The 20456-nt window shown below is 39.9% G+C and overlaps 1 protein-coding gene across 5 annotated transcripts in view; it reads right to left on the bottom strand.

Annotated features, from left to right (window-relative positions):
* Positions 1 to 20456, bottom strand: part of MARCHF6 (membrane associated ring-CH-type finger 6) — an 83698-nt gene that overhangs the window by 5519 nt on the left and 57723 nt on the right. For 3 of the 5 annotated variants that reach the window (XR_002732929.2, XM_023218285.2, XM_023218286.2), the window contains 7 exons: positions 20102 to 20306; positions 17148 to 17217; positions 16009 to 16190; positions 14264 to 14398; positions 7850 to 7939; positions 5160 to 5292; positions 1652 to 1787 (listed from right to left, as the gene is read on the bottom strand). Coding sequence is in view for 4 of the 5 variants with exons in the window: in XM_023218285.2 (XP_023074053.1) it covers positions 1652 to 1787; positions 5160 to 5292; positions 7850 to 7939; positions 14264 to 14398; positions 16009 to 16190; positions 17148 to 17217; positions 20102 to 20306 (951 nt within the window). In the remaining variant the exon portion in view is untranslated. The remainder of the gene's footprint in view (positions 1 to 1651; positions 1788 to 5159; positions 5293 to 7849; positions 7940 to 14263; positions 14399 to 16008; positions 16191 to 17147; positions 17218 to 20101; positions 20307 to 20456) is intronic. The other 2 variants (XM_023218287.2, XM_023218289.2) reach the window with 2 other exon arrangements.

Here is a 20456-nt window from a genome sequence, read left to right as displayed (position 1 = left end):
CAACTCCCTCTCTTCCACCACCAGTCACTCCCTCATACTCAAGCCCACTACACACACACACACTCTTTTCTCACACACACACTCACTCACTCTTAGCACCTCCTACAGATCAAACTCTGTGCTAAAGAGTACACATACAACAGCTGCAAGACATGCTCTCATTTAAGTCTACAGTTTTCTGCATGAAGGAATAGATGGGAAAAGAGGAAAGAGGACACTGGGCTACAGGAAAAAGCAGAAGATAAAGCATGAGAAATAAGAGGTCAATGGGAATAGACCCGTGGCAAAGGCTGAGAAGGGCAGAGAGCAGAAAGGCAGGCGCCCAGCATACAGAAAGCAGCAGGCAGGAAGTTCCCTCAGGGCATGTCTTGCTTGTCATTCTGTTTGCAGTATTTACTCCTCTGCCAAAAAGTTAAGTGCTAAAAAGTTGATTTTCATCATTGAAAATACCCCTTCCTCTTCTCTCAGTTGACAGTCCTTTGTACTCTGACTGGCTAAGAATACTTGTATTTTTTACTGTCAGTAAATGCTCTGGAGAAGTCTTTAACGCTATAAATTTCATTCTCAAAAATCTTACTCCTCAGAACAAATAAGGTAACTGTATAATTTGTTGTGCAAGGGGGGACAAACACAAGTAAAAGGGGGTCGTGTTAATAACGACACAAAGGCAGCAGGTATAAACTGGGACTCTCTTGGCCGACTGAGATGGATAAACAACAAACTCACTTTCTCTGCTAGAACCCAGTGAAGCAGATGATTCAGCCTACAGTTAGGACATGAAAGGTCAAATACTATCCCAGGAAGGTGTCTTCCTTGGCTTTCCTCAATCTCTTACTGAGATCAAGTGACAGAGTTTTCAATGGTTTTTTCAAAACAGAAAGTCCCACAACATTTTTGCAGTAACCCTCAAGCCTCTCTGTGCAACCTGAGAGTAACCTAGTGGCCCTGCATAAGCAAGAGGAGCTTATGCAGGGCACTGCTGGTTTCTAATGCAGGCTTCTTATTTTTATCTAGAACTATTTAATACACTGTCAGACCAAAACATTTGAAAACAGACTGAGAAACTATTTGGAATGGGCATTAAAAAATCTCTTGGCTGGCTGCAGTGGCTCATGCCTGTAATCCCAACACTTTGGGAGGCCAAGAGGTTCGGAGATCGAGACAATCCTAGCCAACATGGTGAAACCCTGTCTCTATTAAAACTACAAAAATTACCTGAGCGTGGTGGTGCATACCTGTAATCCCAGCTCCTTGGGAGGCCAAGGCAGGAGAATCGCTTGAATCTGGGAGGCAGAGGTTGCAGTGAGCCAAGATCGCACCACTGCACTCCAGCCTGGCAACAGAGCGAGACTCTGTCTCAGAAAAAAAACCACCACCACCAAAAAAAAAAAACTCCCTCTCCAAAACAGTTTCTCCCAGTCTTTTCCAGCTCTGTAAGTGACAACTCCATATTCCCCGTTGTTTGGGCCAACTGAGTCCTTGATTCCACTCTCCTTCACATGTCACACTATCTGTCAGCAAACCTTGCTAATCCCACCTCCAAGTATATCCAGAATCTGAGCATGTTTCCCTCCTATGATTTGTCACATCAGACACATAAATTAAGAAGTGAAAACACCTAAACAAGAGATGAAAAGAAAACCAGACTTACTTGTCATTTTTAATATGTTCATAAAGGCGCTTAAACTGGCGGACCTGGAAGGACAAAATTGCCATCAATACCACCACCATCAGTAAAAATGGATAAATTCGCCGATGGACTAAGTTTTGCATTTCCGCAGTAACACCTAGAAAACCAAAAAAGAAAAATTTTAAGTGTATGTGAAATAACAGTGACATGAAACATAAACATGTCCTTCCCCTAGGAAGAATGGACTGGGGCAGACAAGCTTTCTAAGCCCCAGGTCTGTTAATCTATAATCTGTGTGGGTCATGAGCCCTTTCTGACCCCCACCTTTCTCATTTGTAAAACAAGGAGGCCAGACATGGTAGCTCACGCCTGTAATCCCAGCACTTTGGGAAGCCGAGGCGGGTGGATTGCTTGAGGTCAGGAGTTCTAGACCAGCCTGGTCAATGTGGTAAAACCCTACCAAAAAACACAAAAATTAGCCAGGTGTGGTGGTGTTGCACCTGTATTCCCACCTACTCAGGAGGCTGGGGTGGGAGAATCGCTTGAACCTGGGAGGTGGAGGTTGCATGGAGCTGAGATCACGCCACTGCACTCCAACCTGGACAACAGAGTAAGTTCCTGTCTCAAAAAAAAAAAAAAAAAAAAAAAGAACTGGATGAGATGACTTCTCATGTTCCACAAGCAGTGGTGTCATTTATACATTTCAACTGCGCCACAGTTTAAAGAGGCAAAACCAAAACTGTGCTTATATAATAAAAAATATCCTCAAACTTTTAGAACACACACCTATTTATTTTTCTATATTTAACTCATGAGTTTTAATACTTCCTTAGCAGAGGGGACTGGGGGGGCTTTAAAATCAGAGCAAGTATTTCCGAGGAAATCAGAAAATTAATACCCTCAGGTGGATTATTCCAAACACAATAGTGTGCTGTGCATGAGCTCTGGAGCTGAGTTTAAAATCTGAATGCTGCTCTTACTCCTTAAAAACTAGACTTTGGGGTAAGATTCTCAATCTCTACGAACTTCAATTTCCCATTTCTAAAACAGAGTTGACAAAACATATTAAAAAGCTACCCTAAGACTAACGTGTAAGAATTACATAAAGCATTTAAACAGGGCAAAACACGTACTAACATTCTTCATTTGCCACTCTTTTTCCCTTCCAAAGTCTTTCCAGAAAAGCTCAATAAAATTTTTAAAAATGAAAATATGAACGACTGGTTTGGAAATCCAAATTCTTAAGTCTATGTACTATTAATGGGCAGAAAATAATATATGATAATTAGAATAAAAAAGAAAATAGGGCATTCCTAGTCTAGACAAAACCAGTAGATTGTTCTAAAGAGTCAAAATAATTTAATTTTAATGACATAGTCAACTAATAAGCAATGGGCTGGGCGTGGTGGCTCACGCCTGTAATCCCAGCACTTTGGGAGGCCGAGGCGGGTGGATCATCTGAGGTCAGAAGTTCAAGACCAGCCTGGCCAACATGGTGAAATCCTGTCTCTACCAAAAGACAAAAATTAGCCGGGCATGGTGGCGCATGCCTGTAATCCCAGCTACTCAAGAGGCCGAGGCAGGAAAATTGTTTGAACCCAGGAGGCGGAGGTTGCAGCAAGCTGAGACTGCATCACTGTACTCCAGCCTGGGCAAAAGAACGAGACTCTGTCTCTCAAAAAAAACAAAACAAACAAACAAAAACTAATAAGCAATGGGCTTTGAAATATATTTTGCATGAAATATATATTTGCATTTTAATATGGTATTTATGATACTCAGCATAGTCACAATTCAAACCAAATAAAAGCCTTGAAGTTTCTACTTAGAAGGAACCAGGAAACGATGCAGTTTGCACACTGTGGGTCCTCAGCTTAACTGTTCCCTGTTTCCCATGCCATCCTGCAGATTGAGGGATACATTGCTTAGCCTCTCTCCATACAAACCTGTGTTTAGCAATTTTTTTTTTTTTAAGAGACAGGGTCTTGCCCTGTTGCCTGGGCTAGATTGGAGTGTCACAACCTGAGGTTAGCCCTGAACTCCTGGGTTCAAGCAATCCTCCTGCCTCAGCCTCCAGAGCAGCTGAGATTACAGGCGTGTGCCACCACTCCCAGATAATTTATTTATTTGTTTTTTTTAGAGGTTGGGTCTCACCATGTTGCTCAGGCTGGTCTTGAATTCCTGGCCTCAAGCAACCTCCCACCTCGGCCTCCCAAGCAGCTACTGCACATGGCTAATATCTTTACTGGCTAAGAAGCAATGAGACTGTTAGAAGTCAAATCACTGGCAAAAGGTAAAGAAGGGCACACACACAAAGGGCTTCCAAGGGGCTGGAAAAGTTCTATTTCTTGACCCAGTAAGGTAACATACAAGTATACATGTTATACTGCAAGTTTGGTTGTGTGTTTTTTTAAGCTCTTCTCTCATGGTTAAAGGGAGGAGGGTGGCATTTCTGGCAGATGGATAAGACAAATGAAAATGTGGAGACAGCCATGGAGATAAGAGGACATGCTGTGTTTGATAAGAGGCCATTCCATGGTTGTTTAATCAAAACTCAGAGTATATGACATGGAGTAAGGCAAGGAGTGAGGTCAAACTGAAGTCCACATCAAAGCAAGAGGAGGAGCCTTGTAAACCTATGCCAGAAGGTTGGACTGTATTAAAGGCCACAGAGGAACCAATGAAAAAATGTTCACCAAAGAGGCACAGTGAAATTCATTCTTTTGAAAGGTCATTGTGCCCAATGTGGAGAAGGAATTAGTGGTGGCAGATTTAAGGCTGGGAAACCAGATAGGAAGGTGCCAAAGTTAGGGTAGGAGACGAATGACTCAACAGAAGTCAGGAGCAAAGGCTCCAGAGACGAGAGACCAGATTCTTCAGAGAAGAATGGGACACTTGGAGACCAGAGGGACATGGAGGACAGAATAAGGTGACATGGATAGCCTTCAAGGTTTCTGACTTATGCAATTTGTTGGATGATAATGTTTGTTGCTGAGAGATGGAATTCTGGAGAAGAAAAAGATTTGGAAAGGAAAAGTCTCTGCTTATAATTTTGAAAATATGCTAGGTTTAAGGAGCTATGAGGATTCTTCAATACACAGTAAGACAGTGTATTTCCAAGTATAAACATGTTGCACATTAGCATCTCCTCTTTGGGTCTCCTTTTATGCCAGAGTGTTTAAAAATTAAATATAACAACACTGTTACTTAATTTTACATGATCACAGCACTTCTAGTCAGAAGAAGACAACTTGAAGGAAATCTGATCCTGCCTACTTTGTACAGCATGTAAATTTCAAATTTTATCTTCTGGTAGAGAAACGAACTGTATCAAAGAGCTTTATGACCCTCTAATCTTACCCATAGTAGTCAAATCTAAGAAAAGTGGTATTTTGAAATCATTGTTTTAGCTGGATTCATGTTTACAAATAAAGCATACGGAGTGAGCCATCGTCTTTACTAGGGGTGAAAAGAATGTCCAATGTTAGTAAAAGTGCTCCTTCAAAGCTCCACAACCAGCATTACGTACCTAGTAAAGGAACAACACCAGAGGCTATGACATAAGGTACACACAGGGAAAGCAACAGCACAGAGATCACTGGAGCTGCCAGTCTACGAACAATATAGTGAAGGTCAATGTTTCGGATGCCATTTGCATAAACCTGAAATATTATAAAAAACAATTAGAACAAAGATACAAGACAAATTCCTCCAAGTTAATAGAGCAATCGCCACACAACTGAATCTGCCAACCCAAAAACAGTCAAACTGGTTACTTTTAAGTCAAGGCAAATTCTGGTATACCAACATAAGCACAGTGCCCATGAGTTTCTGAGGAAATGTATTTACCCACTAACACTCTGCAATTAGCTCTGCTAAGTGATGAAATAAGACACTAATCTAGAATAATTTATACTCTACTTGCACTATACAATACCAGATGACATTCAGTGGTATTCATTCAAGACCACATTACCTGAAGTAACTTCATACACCTTATGTAAGACACATGTAATATGTAATATTGTGTTATTATACAATATTGCATTCATTTTATCTGAGTATGATGAGAAAATACTGAAGCAGGAAACATTTCTGAAGTATGCATAAATCAAATTTTAACAATTCAAAAGGTATTTTAAAATTTAGTATGAAAGAATTCTATAGTGAATATAAAAAAAGCAAGTCCAAGAATTGCTAGAATATTTCCATCATCTTATCCAGAAAACTCTATAAGAGTAATGCAGAGGAAAGAATGGATGGAAATGGGAAAACCTTGGGAACAGAAAATTTAGATGGAGTGCAGACAGAAACAAGGCAGAAGGCTGTTATTTTCTTCTCCTCTTGCCTCCCCAGCAGCACTTAAACCTCTCTTAGCTGTGACTGAATGTAGCATAACTCAAACCCATCACCTCAGAATTTGAATGGCAAACATGCTTAACCTTTTAAAGGCATGCTTCCGTTCCCAAAGACACCTAGTTAACCCAAATGCATTTTAATCAATGAAACAAAGCATCCCAGTGTTTCTCAACCATTCCCAACCATTTTACTTAAATTTATACAGACACACACACACATGCAAGAGAAAACAATAACAGAACAAATTATTTAGAAGATCAATGATGTTCCACAGCCTCCAGTATGAATAAACCTTATCTCCACCTCCTTTTTCAAGGGCCAGAGTCTAACCTGGCCACTCTAGAGTGTACTGGCCTGCACTCTGATCCCGAAGGCATATGAAGCCAGAAGCCCCCAATCCATCACACTCCTGGTGGACTTCAGAATTAGCCCATACTTTAGACACACACACAAACACACTGCAATTTGCTGGCTCCGCAACCCCCCACTCCTAAGAATCAAAATCTTGAAATATAGGTACTTTTTGAAAAGATTTTCTTGAGCATGCTTGGCTAACTACTGTCTTTACTTCTCATACATCAAAAAGAGGTGTACTTTACTGCTATAGAACTATCATGTCTTATTTATGTGGCACTGGCCTAAGGATAAGAGGGGTCCCCACAAGTACATCTGCTAGATAACTAAAGCGTAAAGAAGTAGCAAAATCTGTCATGTTGGCCATTTTGGATAGAAATTTTCCTTAAATGAAGTACCATACTTCCTAGTCTTATTATCGGAGTGCTAAAGCACAGTCTACCTTTTCCAAGGTATTGCCACAACAATCACATTATCCGGCAGTTCTGTAACACAGTAACAGTCTTAGGTACTATAGCTAGATCAAGCCAAAACAGCTCTCCTTTTGTAATCTGCTTTCTCCTCTGCCTTTACTACCTCGAGCAATAACCTTTCCCCCACTCCAGAATCTACTATAGGCTTAGATACATTCACATCAAACTTCACCAGAAAAAAAGCACATACTTTCATTCTGTCTCCACTATCAACAGGGTTCTAGATACTGTAAGCTACTGGTTAACCTTCAGATAAAGGATGTCTTAAATGTGGTTGATGAAAATTCATGGGAATATAGAAGACCACAATATGCCACCCTAAAAATACGTCTCTTTGGCATAAGGATTGTTTTGAGCTGAATGCAACTGAGAAAGGGTAGATGTAGGAAAACTTTCTGTCCTTCCTCTATTGCCTAGAAGCAGAATATAAACGTATAAAGACAAAAGGTAGCCCACCCTACCTACCTCCACCAGGGAGGACAAAGAGTACCCACTGAAGAGAGTTTTGGCCCTTTCTGGGCCTCTAGATGGCACCAGAGGAATCTACACTGCCAAGCTTTACTAAGGAGCAGCATAGCATCTGCCATTTGTTTGCTTCCCCCCATTTGCCACCCCTAGAGAGTCAAAGTTCTTTTCATCTTGTCACTTCTCTAAACATTTATTATTCTTTGTTGAAGATCAGCTGGAATTCAAAGCCACCTCTTTGAAATTACTCATTCCCTGGGTATCTCCATGTATATATGAAATACGTACTTTAATAAACTTTTGTTTTTCTGTTCTTAGTCTTTTATTAAAACGTTCCAATTTAACTAAAAAAACAAAAACAAAAACAAAAACAAGGGTTGAGAAAAAAATTATTTTTCCTCCCATACAGTGAAACTGCCGTCTTAAAAAAAAAAAAAAAATTACATATGCCCATCAAACAAAATGTAGAAAACTCAGCAAGTAAGAAAGATAAGAAATGAGTTATAGCCGCCAAACATAAACACAACCAATTCCAGAATGTCTTTCTCTGAAAACTGATCTTGCTTACCTGTTCAATTACAGTTTTCAGCCACCACTGAGGACCCATCAATGTTATAGCTGCAATGATTTTGGCATGCAGGACTCCAAGTGCCCAGTCCTAGGGAATTAAAAACCATTTAACAGATTTCTGTTGTTTTTTAACAATAAACACAGCAGAAAGGCTGTATAATTTTCTTACATTATTTCACATCAAAATAGAAGTTCTACAGGATTGGTAACAATTTTACAAGACTAACATGAACTGAAAACCCAGAGAATTCTTTTTCTTCAACAGCTCAAATTGAATGTTTCCACCAAAAATCATTCTTCTATCTTTTAAAAATCTATATTGTTTTCCCAAGAGTTAGAAAAAGTCTGGACACTAATGGAGATCTCAAAAAGCAAATAAAATAAATGCCAAGATTTTATTTCAAACCATCTTTAGGCTATTTCATTGGTTTCAACTGAGCTTATTTATGTCAAATTAAGACTGTGGAGCAAAGTTCGGCCTAAGAAACCATTCTAAAGGCTCACAGATAGCTTCTAGTTTGAAGCATTTGTGGTTCTACCGGGGAACTGTTACTAGGTTACTCCTCATGGTGCAATGGACTCTTGGCCTGCCTACCCTTCAACTCTCCACCAGGCAGTCAGAATGATGACTACCTCCTCCCTCCCCACAACCCCCATCCCCACTACCACCAAGTATCTCTTTAAATGCAAATCAGATCATGAATGTAACTTCCCTGCTTAACAACCCTAAACTCCTTAGCAAGACACACAAAACCCTTTATAACCTGGTCTCTACCTAGCATATATATATATATATATATATTTTTTTTTTTTTTTTTTTTAAAGAAACCCCATGTAATATTTAGACTGATTCTTATATAAAACCAAAATCTTTACAGAGAAGACTGGAGTCCTCTGTGACCACTACCTTAAATCCTGATCCCTCCCCAGCAGTAACTACTATTAGCTTTTGGTACATACCATCCACATTTTTTCCCATGCATTCAGCTGCACCTATACATTTTATCCCATAGAAAATATGTAGTATCATTTTTTATATGGACTTTGCTCAGATTGTTAATTCTCCTCTTCACTGTCTACCATCTTGAGGCCAACGTTCCCATTTCTTTACTGGTTTGATTGGTTAGTCTTCTAAGGATCTTCTTCAAATGGGGTGAGAGGTTGATACACACACTGAATTCTTGAATACCTTCAAATATCAATCTTCATCCTGATAGCTAAACAGTTATATTATTTTTTGTCTGGGTAGAGGAAGCTTGGTTTTTGTCCCTTTTATCTCAGTCGTCTATAAATTCTCTGATATCTTATGGTTTTCAGTGCTATAGAAAAGAAGTCCAATGACAGTACAGTTTTTTTTGAAGCTTGTATATGATTTCCCCATATCTAACAAGATATACCTAAATATGTGTTTTTATCTTGGATTTCAATCTTACCAAATCTGATGAGCCCTTTCAACCTACAGAATCAGATCTTTCTACAATTCCGTTAAATTTTCTCCTATTTTTCTATCAATGCTGCCTCACATTTGCTCCTTCTGGAACCCCCATTATCACTACACTAAGTCTCCTAGATGTTTCCTCCAAAACACTTCTCTTTCTCAATTTCCTCTTCCATTTTGCTCAGTGCTTTGCATTCATCTTCCATACCTCCAAGCCAAGCCCAGTGGTGACTGTCTGCATCTTTTTTCACTACTAGATTTGTCTGAAATTTATGCCATACAGCTCCAAAACAACTGCATTCTGCTTTAGAGCTGCTGTTCGTGTGTGCGTGTGAACATACTGCACTCAGCGTCCTGTGTGTTTGCTCTTCTCTCTGGAAGCTCATGGCTCTGCCAGCAGTTCTCTGTCAAACTGGCATGCGTTCTGACTGCTCTGCCTTAACTGCCTTTGCGTGGCTGCTGAACCTCCTGCATATAAAGCACTTGTTACAATTTCCTTTGCAGCTTCAAGGAGGCTTGGGCCTGGTTCAGAATATCCTAAAGGGCTTCAAAAGGATCTTTTACCTCTTCAGACCTTTGGGATAGCGTCCAACAGTCTCCTCCTGAGGAACATGAAGAAAGCCTCCCTGCTTTTTCTCACAGGCAGGGAAGATGCGACAACCCACCAATTCAGCTTTCTCTTGGCCTTTTGGGAGTCCAGCAGATACCCAAATGAGATTAACGTTTACCCAAGGAGGTCCAAGATCACTGTGATTCACGTTCTCTAAAATCTCACTGCTTTGCAGTCCTTTCCTGCCAGACAGGACACACCACACTAGCTGCTCTGCTAGAATTCCAAGTGGCCCACTATCCCACAGGGCTGCAGCCACTTGCTGCAGGAAAGGCAAGTAGCTTAAAGTCATGAATGGAGAAAAAGCAAGCTGTTCCTTCAAAAACTTGGGGATTTAATGCAAAACATTCAGGATAGCACGCTGCACATTATCTGTCTACAGCTTGTGCTTTCCCCCAACTCAGAAACATGTCTGGGAGCTATCGATGTCAAAACAAGTATCTCCACTTCATTTTTTCAATCGCTGCATTGATATTCCACATCTTATTTGGGCATTCTCTATTGGTGGACATCTGGATCATTTCTCATTTTTTGCTATAAAAAATGATGTATTTGCAGAAACAGCCTTGCTCAGCTCATGCCTCCTGTATACATGCAGTAGATTCTGAAAAGCCAAACTGCTGAGTCATAATACATAAGCATTTTTAAACTTTGATAGTACCAAAGAATTCTCTAAGGTGGTGATGATTTCACAGGTAATGCTGAGTACTGTAAAGACCACCAAAAATACAAGTATAACTAGAACAAGTTGCATGTATTACTCATTGCAGCAAGGGAGTAACACAGCATGGAGAACTTGGGGCCCCTCAGTAACAGTGCTAGAAAGGGGTTATTATAGGATTTCAGCTTGTGTTAGGGATTTGGGGGAAGATTTAAGGAAGCAGGAATTTGGTATCGGATGCTATTAGAAAGCAGAGTAATCCGTAAATGGTTATCTTAATAAATAAATCTTACCTAGAAAAAGTGGCAGAAGCTAAAACTGTAATTGGTAATGAAGCAGTAACCAATCCTGTTAGCCAGTAAAGGGGAATGTTTGGTCATTTCTGTGGCTTGCATAATGCTCACATTCTGTCTGTGTTCAGACTTGACCACAGAGGGCCTTGCTTTTGTCTTCCTCTATCTTGATCATAGAGTGACAGTGTATGATGTTGATGTTCTGTCAAATTGTTTATGTCCAACAGGAGAACACCAAGGCCTGGCTAACAGTGCCAAGATGGCTCCTTGATGTCACAGGATGCTTTGGCCTTTTTCAGAGCTCATGCTGCGTAACATTAAAAGGCAGATAGTATCTGTTTGTCTCATTTGCAGCAGCACTGTGCTTGATCATTGACTGGGTTAGGGTATTGTCAGCCTGACCCCTCCACTAGTTGTTTCCCTTTGAGCCATCAAGTAACCCACAAGGTGACACTTTGCCACCATGCAAATTTTTTAACCACTTTCACACTGCAATATAACATACCTGCAAATTCTTTTCCCATCATGTGGTAGGGGGTCTATGTCCTCTTCCCTTGAATCTTAGCCAACATTTGTTACTTGCTTATACCCAGTAAAATTTACTGAAAAGTGATGTTGTAGGCCTTCTGACAGGGGGTCATAAAAGATGATGCAGCTTCTTGTTTGTGGGGACACTCATTTCCCTGAACTACAACATAAGAAGCCCAAATACCTTGAGGTTACGTAGCTATGAAGAAGCCCAGGCACATACAGGAGCTCCAGTCAACAGCCCCATACGGGTAGCAACCAACAACAAGCATCAACTCTCGTATTGTTCAGTCATCACTGATTGGGTTAGGGTATTGTCAACCTGATCCCTCCACTAGTTGTGTTTCCAGCCAAATGATTCCAGCCATAACTGTCAAATCATTCCTGGCCATTGAATCTTCCCAGTTAAGGCTCCAGATAGCACAGAGCAGGGACAAACTGATATGCTCTGTCTTAATATCTGACCCATAAACTCTGTGGACAAAATTAAAATGGTTGTTTTAAGCCACAAAGTTGTGGAATAACTTGTTACACAGCAATAGCAACTGAAGACCGATCAACCTTTCATCTGTTGGATTCAACATCCACTAACAATCCTTGCTATTATCAATTATTTTGTTGGGTATTGCAAAATAGTATTTTTCTAATTGTGTTAATCTCTCTATTTGCTGGCATTTTTCTGTTAAAAAAAAAAAAAGGTAGCTCTCTCCTTCAATTACAGATACTATTTGACTACTCTGGAATACAGCTCTTACAGAAAGGCATAACATATGCTTAATTAGATCCTCCTCAACTTACAATGATGTTAGGTCCAGACAAACCCATCTTAAATTGAAAACACTTAAGTCAAAAATGCATTTAATACATCTAACCTACCAAACATCATAGCTTAGCCCAGCCTATCATAATGTGCTCAGAACATTTACATTAGCCTACATTTGGGCAAAAGCTTCTAACACAAAACCTATTTTATTTTTTGCCTTGTAGTAAAACTGGGGCCTAACAAAGCCTATTTTATAATTAGGTAGTGAGTATCTCATGCAATTTACTGAATACTGTACTGAAAGTGAAAAACAGGATAGCTATAGGAGTACTCAAAGTACAGTTTCTACTGAATGTGTATCGCTTTCAACGATCAAAAAGTTAAAAAGTCATAAATCAAAACACAAGTCAGTCCTGTACTTCTTTGTATTACTTATTTCTCATCTATTCTAGTCTATGACACAGACTAGAAAGGAGGCAGTTCCCCACATATGCATGCCTTGTCTCACACCAGGTCTGCCCATCATCTCCCTCCTAGAATATACTTCTTCCTTTCTTACCCACTTCTCTGTTCTCTACTAGTTAGGTTGGCTTAGATACTATCTCTTACAGAAAACCATACCTGAAACTCCCCAAGTCAGGTTAAATGCCTCTCTTACACAATGCCACAGTTCCTTGTGCTTCCCCTAATCACACCACACAACACCTGTGTACCTGTCTGGCTTTCCCATCAGAGTGTAAATTCCTCAGGAAAATTCCTGCACTAGCCTCATTTTCATCTGGGTGATACAATCCAGGGTGTGGGTACACATTAAAAGTACTTAAATAAAAATTTTCTGGTAAATGAAGTTTGTGGAGCTTCTCCATCTGGAAAGCAGAGAAAGGGAAATATGGCCCAAATAATTTTCATTTTCTGAAAAATCCATTGCAATACACTAAGAGATAAAAACGAAGCTAAAATTAAGCCTTTGAATGACTCAAGTCAATACCTAGCTCTTTCCCCCAATACCTACTAAGAACTTGAGATCTTAATTCAATGATGTTAAAAACCTCAGGCTCTAAATACAATAGAAAAGTTCCATTTCTTTTTCCATGAGCTTTAAGACCTTTGCTGTGACTTACATGGGTTCCCTCAGGATGCTTTTTTTTTTTTTTTCTTTTTTTTTTTTAGAGACAGGGTCTCACTCTGTCACCCAGGCTGGAGTGCAGTAGCATGATCTCAGCTCACCGCAACCGTGGCCTCCCAGGCTCAAGCGATCCTCCCACCTCAGCCTCTCGAGTAGCTGGGACCACATGCCCACACCACCACACTTGGCTAATTTTTTGTATTTTTGGTAGAGACGGGATTTCACCATGTTGTCCAGGCTAGTTTTGAACTCCTGAGCTTAGGTGATCCACCTGCTTTGGCCTCCCAAAGTGCTGGGATTACAGGTTGCACCCAGCCAAGATACTCTTTTTAATGAATCTGTGACTTTGTGGGAAAACATGCTATAATAATTCAAAAGTATTAAAGCCTCCAAGTCAAAAAGAATAAGACAATTCAATCTATCTCAAAGGTGAATGAAAATCAATGACTATTAGCTTGTATCTTCAAATATTAGAGAAAACTAAGTGGTTAGTAACATTTTAACCTATAAAGTAAGCACTTTTAAAGGAATTATAAGAACTGCATATTCTGAAACAAAAGATCGATTAAAGAGCATTACTTAATTTTATAAGAGTTCTTAGAATTAAATATCATAATTAAATATTCAAAAAATTAAATAATTTAAAAAATTTTGTTTTTTTTTTTTTATTTTGAGACAGACGTTCACTCTGTTGCCCAGGCTACAGTGCAGTGGCATGAACACAGCTCACTTCAGCCTCAACCTCCCGGGCTCAAGCGATCCTCCCACCTTTGCCTCCCAAGAAGCTGGGACCAGACGCATGAGCCAATTTTTTATAGAGACTAGGTCTTGCCATCCTGCCCAGGCTGGTCTCGAACTCCTGGGTGCATGCAGTCCTCCCACCTCGGCCTCCCAAAGTGCTAGGATTACAGGCATGAGAGACATGCCCAGCTTGGATTATTTTCTGATCCCAAATCCTCAATGAAATAACATGAACAAAAGACATACATTTACCTGCCATGGATAAAAAAGAGGAGTCTGATCCAAGGGAACCCTCAGGGGAGCAACAATGACCAGCTCAAACAGGAGCCCCAGAAGGAGAGGGACAACTCCAGCCAACAGCACCGCAACTATCAAAGTCTTCATGATCTATCAGGAAACAGGATATCATATCATTGAAGAGGATCTTTCTGACTGAGCCAAACTCTATTTCCATTTTGAGGTTTGAGACTGATGCCTAGCAGAGCAACCACAGTCATCTCTCAGTATCCACAGGGACTGGTTTTAGGACCCAGAAAATCTGCAGGTGCTCAAGTCTCTTACATAAAAAGCACACAGGTGGCTGGGCTGTTTTTTCTCACAATCCAATTCTCAGGACTAGGTTTCCGTTTGCTCAAGAAAAGCCACCGACTGGCCAGGGCCCCTGCTCCAACAGTGGCCCACCCATACACAGGCTGATCTGTGAACCTTGAGGTGGACTGGTATATAGGAAGGGCTCTGCACAGTCCTAAAGTAATTAATAAAGCTGATCAAACTGGCTCCCTCAAAGGACAACATGGTCCAGTGGAACTTACCATACTGATAGAAATGCCCTGTATCTGTCAAATATGGTAGCCATTTAGCCACATGACTAGCATACCAGACAGTGCAGCTCTAGCAACTGGACTAAATGGCAAAATGAAAATAAAGCTGACACAGACAGGAGACATTATAAAAGAGTAATGGTGAAATTCTGAGCAAAAAAAATGATTTAAAGTGGCCTTGGATCCTGATGACCTCTCTTTTACTTCAGGTGGCCTCAGAAAACACACCTGTTTCAACAAGAGACTAAATATGATGTGTATGGAAGACAAAGTACTTGTTTCTCTACAGAGCACTTTCTAATAATATGGAAGACTATCAAATGAAAACTGGAATTAGTTGGATTCTGTATTTTAAATACGGTTAAGTGTCTCATTATCTTATGGATTAAATAGCAATTAAACTCCTCCATAATATATAATGAATCTCTCACTATAAAAATGGATTTTATATTTTTCTTCAACACTAATATTAAATGGATATTAAACTTCTAATGAAATCAAAATCAAAATATAAATTGATACAAAATTAGAGTTCATTACACAAATGAAAAGGTGTAAGCAGTAACCTAAACATAGTTACCAGCTGCAGCCAACATTACACATGTACAGACATAAATCACTGCACTCAGATAATCATCTTAGTTATTTTTTTTTAATCCTACATTTGTGGCAGTCAAATGTGTTACTGAGAGCAATAATGTTACGAAGTGTCCAGTAAGGCCCTTAAGTAAGTAATATAAGCGTGTGTGGGTATGTGCATGCCCGAGAATAAAGAAAAACATGCTACTAAGTGATCCAGTAAAAATATGTTACATACATATACTTTTTAAAATACAGATGGGGTCTTGCTCTGTTGCCCAGGCTGGTCTCAAACTCCTGGGCTCAAGCAATCCTCCCGCCTTAGCTTCCCAAAGTACTGGGATTACAGGCATAAGCCACTGTGCCCGGTCTGTTTTTCTTTTAAACCTCAAATACATCTGAATGTAGGACTCTGAACAGGAATGAACCAGAAAGCCACTATCTTAAAAGAATATTCCTCCTAATTCAAAAAATCAACTCTCTTGAAACAATATAGTAAGGAAATAAATGTGCCAAAAAAAAGAAAAAATTAAGATGACTGGAAAAATATTCACTATTCCTAATAGACAAGATCAGTCTTTTATTACAAACACATACCATGAGAGACCACTCTTTAACCTTCTGGAAGATCACTCTGCGTCCCTGAGGCATCCATGCCACCATCACCGTCACAGCCCTTATGGTTAGCCAGCAAACATAAAGACCACAAGCAGCTGTGTAGAGCTCATGGATTTTGGCAGTCCCCGTCCAAAATGACATTAACCAACGGCCAGCAAATACTGAAAATAGAAAAGCTGATAAATGAGACATGTGGCTAGGTAAAGAGAATTGTAATCTTCATGTTGTTCTGTTAGTATTTTCACATTAGGAAAAAGATATCACATTCGATATATCAATGTCTTCATCAAAAAACAAAAGACAAAAACCACAATGTCTGAAGAGTACACGATTTCATGAAATCACAACCAAAACTAGGTTCAGTTCAATGGAGGTGAGCTCTACTGGGACACACTCTGATTTGTCATGCCAATTACTTGTTCTTTTAGGTATAAATAAGCTTTTGAGGGAATTAATGTTTTCATTGTTTTTATCACCAAATGAAACTGTTACGCAAATAATAGGACAAAAGTGGGGAATTACTTTCAATATTCAGAAACATTACAAATAATTTAGAGGAACTTTCTTCCAATTGGCTCATTCATCAAGACAGAAAACTAAGCTTATTTTAATAAGTGGGCACAGTAACATTTTAAAGCACAATAATCAAAGAATACCGTATTAATTTTCTTAGAAAAAGTTAAGACTATCTGAATATACTGGAATGTGAAAAATGGATTTGAGAGTAGTCTAAGGGAGCGCCTCATACAAAAAGTTGTTCAGAATAAACTCTACAGCATCCCACAACGATCACTTGGGTAAGATCATTTACATAATTCAGTAACTTACTTTACGTGATTACTTCTCAACAGGCTAGAGAGAACAGCAAGACCCAAATTTCCAGTGTATTTTTTCCTACAGATTCTCTTCCTAATATGGTACTCTAATTTTTGAATTCCTAAATGGAGTTATAGACCTAGCTGAGGCGGAAGGATTGCTTGAGCCCAGTAGTTCAAGGTTGCCATAAGCTATGATCACACTACCACCCTCCAGACTGGGGAACAGAGCAAGACTCTGTCAAATAGCTAAATAAATAACCTTAATGATGCTATTAGCTGAAGACTAGCACAAGCTCATACCTGGTAAAGTAAGGCAGATGAGGCTGGCAATCAGTAATGTTATACACATAAAGACAATCAACAGAAATATCTGCAAGGTAAAACATAAAGAGTGCATAAATAGGGAACATGAGCTCAATGTATTTTATCAAAGAATCAACACAATCTTCCCATTAAAAAGAAATCGTCTATATTTGTGTTGCCAGGTTTCCTGCAATTTCACATAAAATTTATATTTTCAGTAAAATTACCTATGATTTAAGCCAAAATGAAAATAAGTATCCATTCTCACATAATCAGATACATCCCACAAGTAAATGGCAAATATATGTTTTAATCAGAGAACATTTTAATTCAGCTTAAATTTTCCCTTGTTATTAAAATAAAACATTACAAATTAAAAACATTCACCTTCTAATGAAATAACAGTACTATCCAATTAGAATGTTCTATGATGACAGAAATGTCTAGATCTGCACTGCTCAATGCAGTAGCCACTAGGCCACACGTGGCTACTGAGCATTTGATATGTGGTTAGTATAAATGAGTAATGAAATTTTTAACTTTATTTAATTTGAATTAAATCGAAATGTAAATAGCCATATAAACTGGTGCTTCTGTACTGAGAAGTTGATACGGTGTGACTGCGTCCCCACTCAAATCTCACCCTGAATTGTAATAATCCCCAGGTGTCAAGGGAAGGGCCAGATGGAGATAACTGAATCATGGGGCAGTTTCCCCTATACTGTTCCCATGGTAGTGAGTAAGTCTCACCAGATCTGATGGTTGTATAAATGGGAGTCCCTCTGCACAAGCTCTCTTGCCTGCTGCCATGTAAGATACGACTTTGCTCATCATTCACCTTCCGCCATGATTGTGAGGCCTCCCCAGCCATGTGAACGCTATGAGTCAATTAAACCTCATACCTTTATAAATTACCCAGTCTCAGGTATCTATTAGCAGTGTGAAAACAGATTAACACAGAAGTGCAGATAAAAAGTGATCACACAGAGAGGAGGAAACCAGTTTCCCTGAGCAGAAAGGCAGCAACTGTGGCTTGCCTGCTAGCTTACCAGGTTCATCTCCACAAGACCAGAGGGCAGAGCACTGGAGGGAAGCCTGAAAAGGACAGATGACAAAACCCACGAGACTCCGCGGCTTTGTCGGCTCTAACTGCCTGAAAAGTCATTTATTGATACTGTCTCTGATTTGGCCAGAAAGTAACTGTTGCTCAGAAGGCCTTTTTTTGTCTCTGGAGAGGCGAGAGAGCTGAGTAAAGACCAAGGGGAAAAAAAGGGAGCTGACTATGAGGTCTGCTATTAAGAGATAAAGGAAAAGATGACCTTCATGCTTTCCTCAGGGTTATGCAGCAAAGTCCTCTAGAATAAGCCACAGAATCAGGAAGAGATGTTCCCCTCAAGGGGATAAAGGAGTAGAACAATTCAGTGAGTGTGGACTCGTGCAGAGGGTGCTCAAGGTGCTCCATTATCGGGTTCCTCCCACCACTCCTCTTGTCCCTCACCTCTTCCCGACCTTATCCCTCACCACTCCCGTGGCCCCTCATCTCTCCCCTTGTTCCTCACTTCTCCTGGACATACACCTCACCCTCTAAATATATTCAATTAGGCCAAGTGCAGTGGCTTACACCTGTAATACAGTACTTTGGGAGGCGGAGGCAGGCAGACTGCTTGAACTAGGAGTTTGAGAACAGCCTGGGCTACCTAGCAAAACCCCATTTCAATAAAAAATATACAAATTAGCTGGGTGTAGTGGCATGTACCTGTGGTCCCAGTTAATTGGACAGCTGAGTAGGTGGGAGGATCACTTGAACCCAGGAGGTTAAGGCTACAGTGAGCCATGATTGCAACACTGCACCCCAGCCTGGGCAACAGAGCAAGACCCTGTCTCAAAAACAAAACAACACAACTCCCTTACCTGCAATTCCAAGCGCACCATGCCTAATGTGACCCAGTCCTAACATATTCCTGGAATGTCCTTCCCACTTCCTTTATTTCACTCTCTGCCAGGTCTCTCAATGTTTAAGACAGTTCAGGCACCACCTATTCTAGGAAGATTCCTTCCTTTGGGCCCATATTAAGAACAAGTGGTTCTTGATTGAAGGAGTCACAGCACCCACTGTAAACATCCAGCATGAGAACCCAAATCTGCCACTGCCTTTCTCATCTCTGAGTAGACTGGAAGCTCTTTCTGAGCAAAGACCATGTATGCTCTCTATATCCTCACAGACACTGAAAATATCACTCATAGACACTTAAGACATGTTTGCTGAATGACTGAACATGTGACCTACAGTAATAGACAAAGGTCTAATAATGACTATTTTTACAAAAAAAGAAATGTGAGGCTGAGAGGTTAAATAACCTGCCCACGTTTTAAAATGATCAGACTCACAAGCCCATGTCATTATTAAAGGGCATTTTAAAATAACAGACTTGATATAAATGAAGGATGACTTCACTGTAATCATATAGCAGTCATCAGCTTACATTTCTGACAAAATTCTGAGTTGCACAAAGACTGATCACTTGCTAGTTTAAAGAACATGGAATAGGCACATTCTTAACTAATACTGCCTTCATGTTCCTCAGCTATAAACATGAAATTATCGCCTATACTTTTACAGTATTTGAGTGGAAATTAAATGAGAGAACATCAAAATGCCCATTCTAGTTCCTGACACATTGTTGAAACGTATCGATAACATTAGTTTCTTAATTACTGTAGAGTCTTTTCCTCTTAAATAGGGAGCAAGAGCCAAGGGAATCCCAACTCTGTGACTTATCTCTAAAATTTGGTAAACTTACCTGATCATTTACATTACATAATGAGGGTAATAAAATATGGAACATGTCTATACAGAGGACTGCATGCTAACAGCACCAATTCTCAACAGCAATTTGAAAAACAAAAAAACGAAAAACCTCTATATGTGATTAAGTCTGTATAGTACCTACCCTGAGTGGAAAATTTAAAGGTCGGCGGTAAGGCTGAAAGCCAACTGGCCCTCCCTGCTGGAGTATGGCTTGGTGGGCTGCATGAAGGCCTTCCCCCACCACAGGAATAGCATTGTTATTTCGAGCATGCTGATTATTGTTGACTTGTTGATTTGCACTGTTTTCATTTTCTTCCTGGTCTCCCAATAAATAAGAATGAAGATCCCTGTGCAAAAATTACATCAGTAACAAGTCTTACTTCAGGTCACAATAAAATGTCAGACATGACACTCATTTTCTTCATTTTTTTTTGAGACGGAGTCTCGCTGTGTCGCCCAGGCTGGAGTGCAGTGGCGCGATCTCGGCTCACTGCAAG

The sequence above is a fragment of the Piliocolobus tephrosceles genome, chromosome 4 (assembly GCF_002776525.5).
Source record: "Piliocolobus tephrosceles isolate RC106 chromosome 4, ASM277652v3, whole genome shotgun sequence".
Lineage (NCBI taxonomy): Eukaryota > Metazoa > Chordata > Mammalia > Primates > Cercopithecidae > Piliocolobus > Piliocolobus tephrosceles.
The sequence above is the reverse complement of the archived record's forward strand: the minus strand, read 5'-3'. Positions and strand labels throughout refer to the sequence as shown.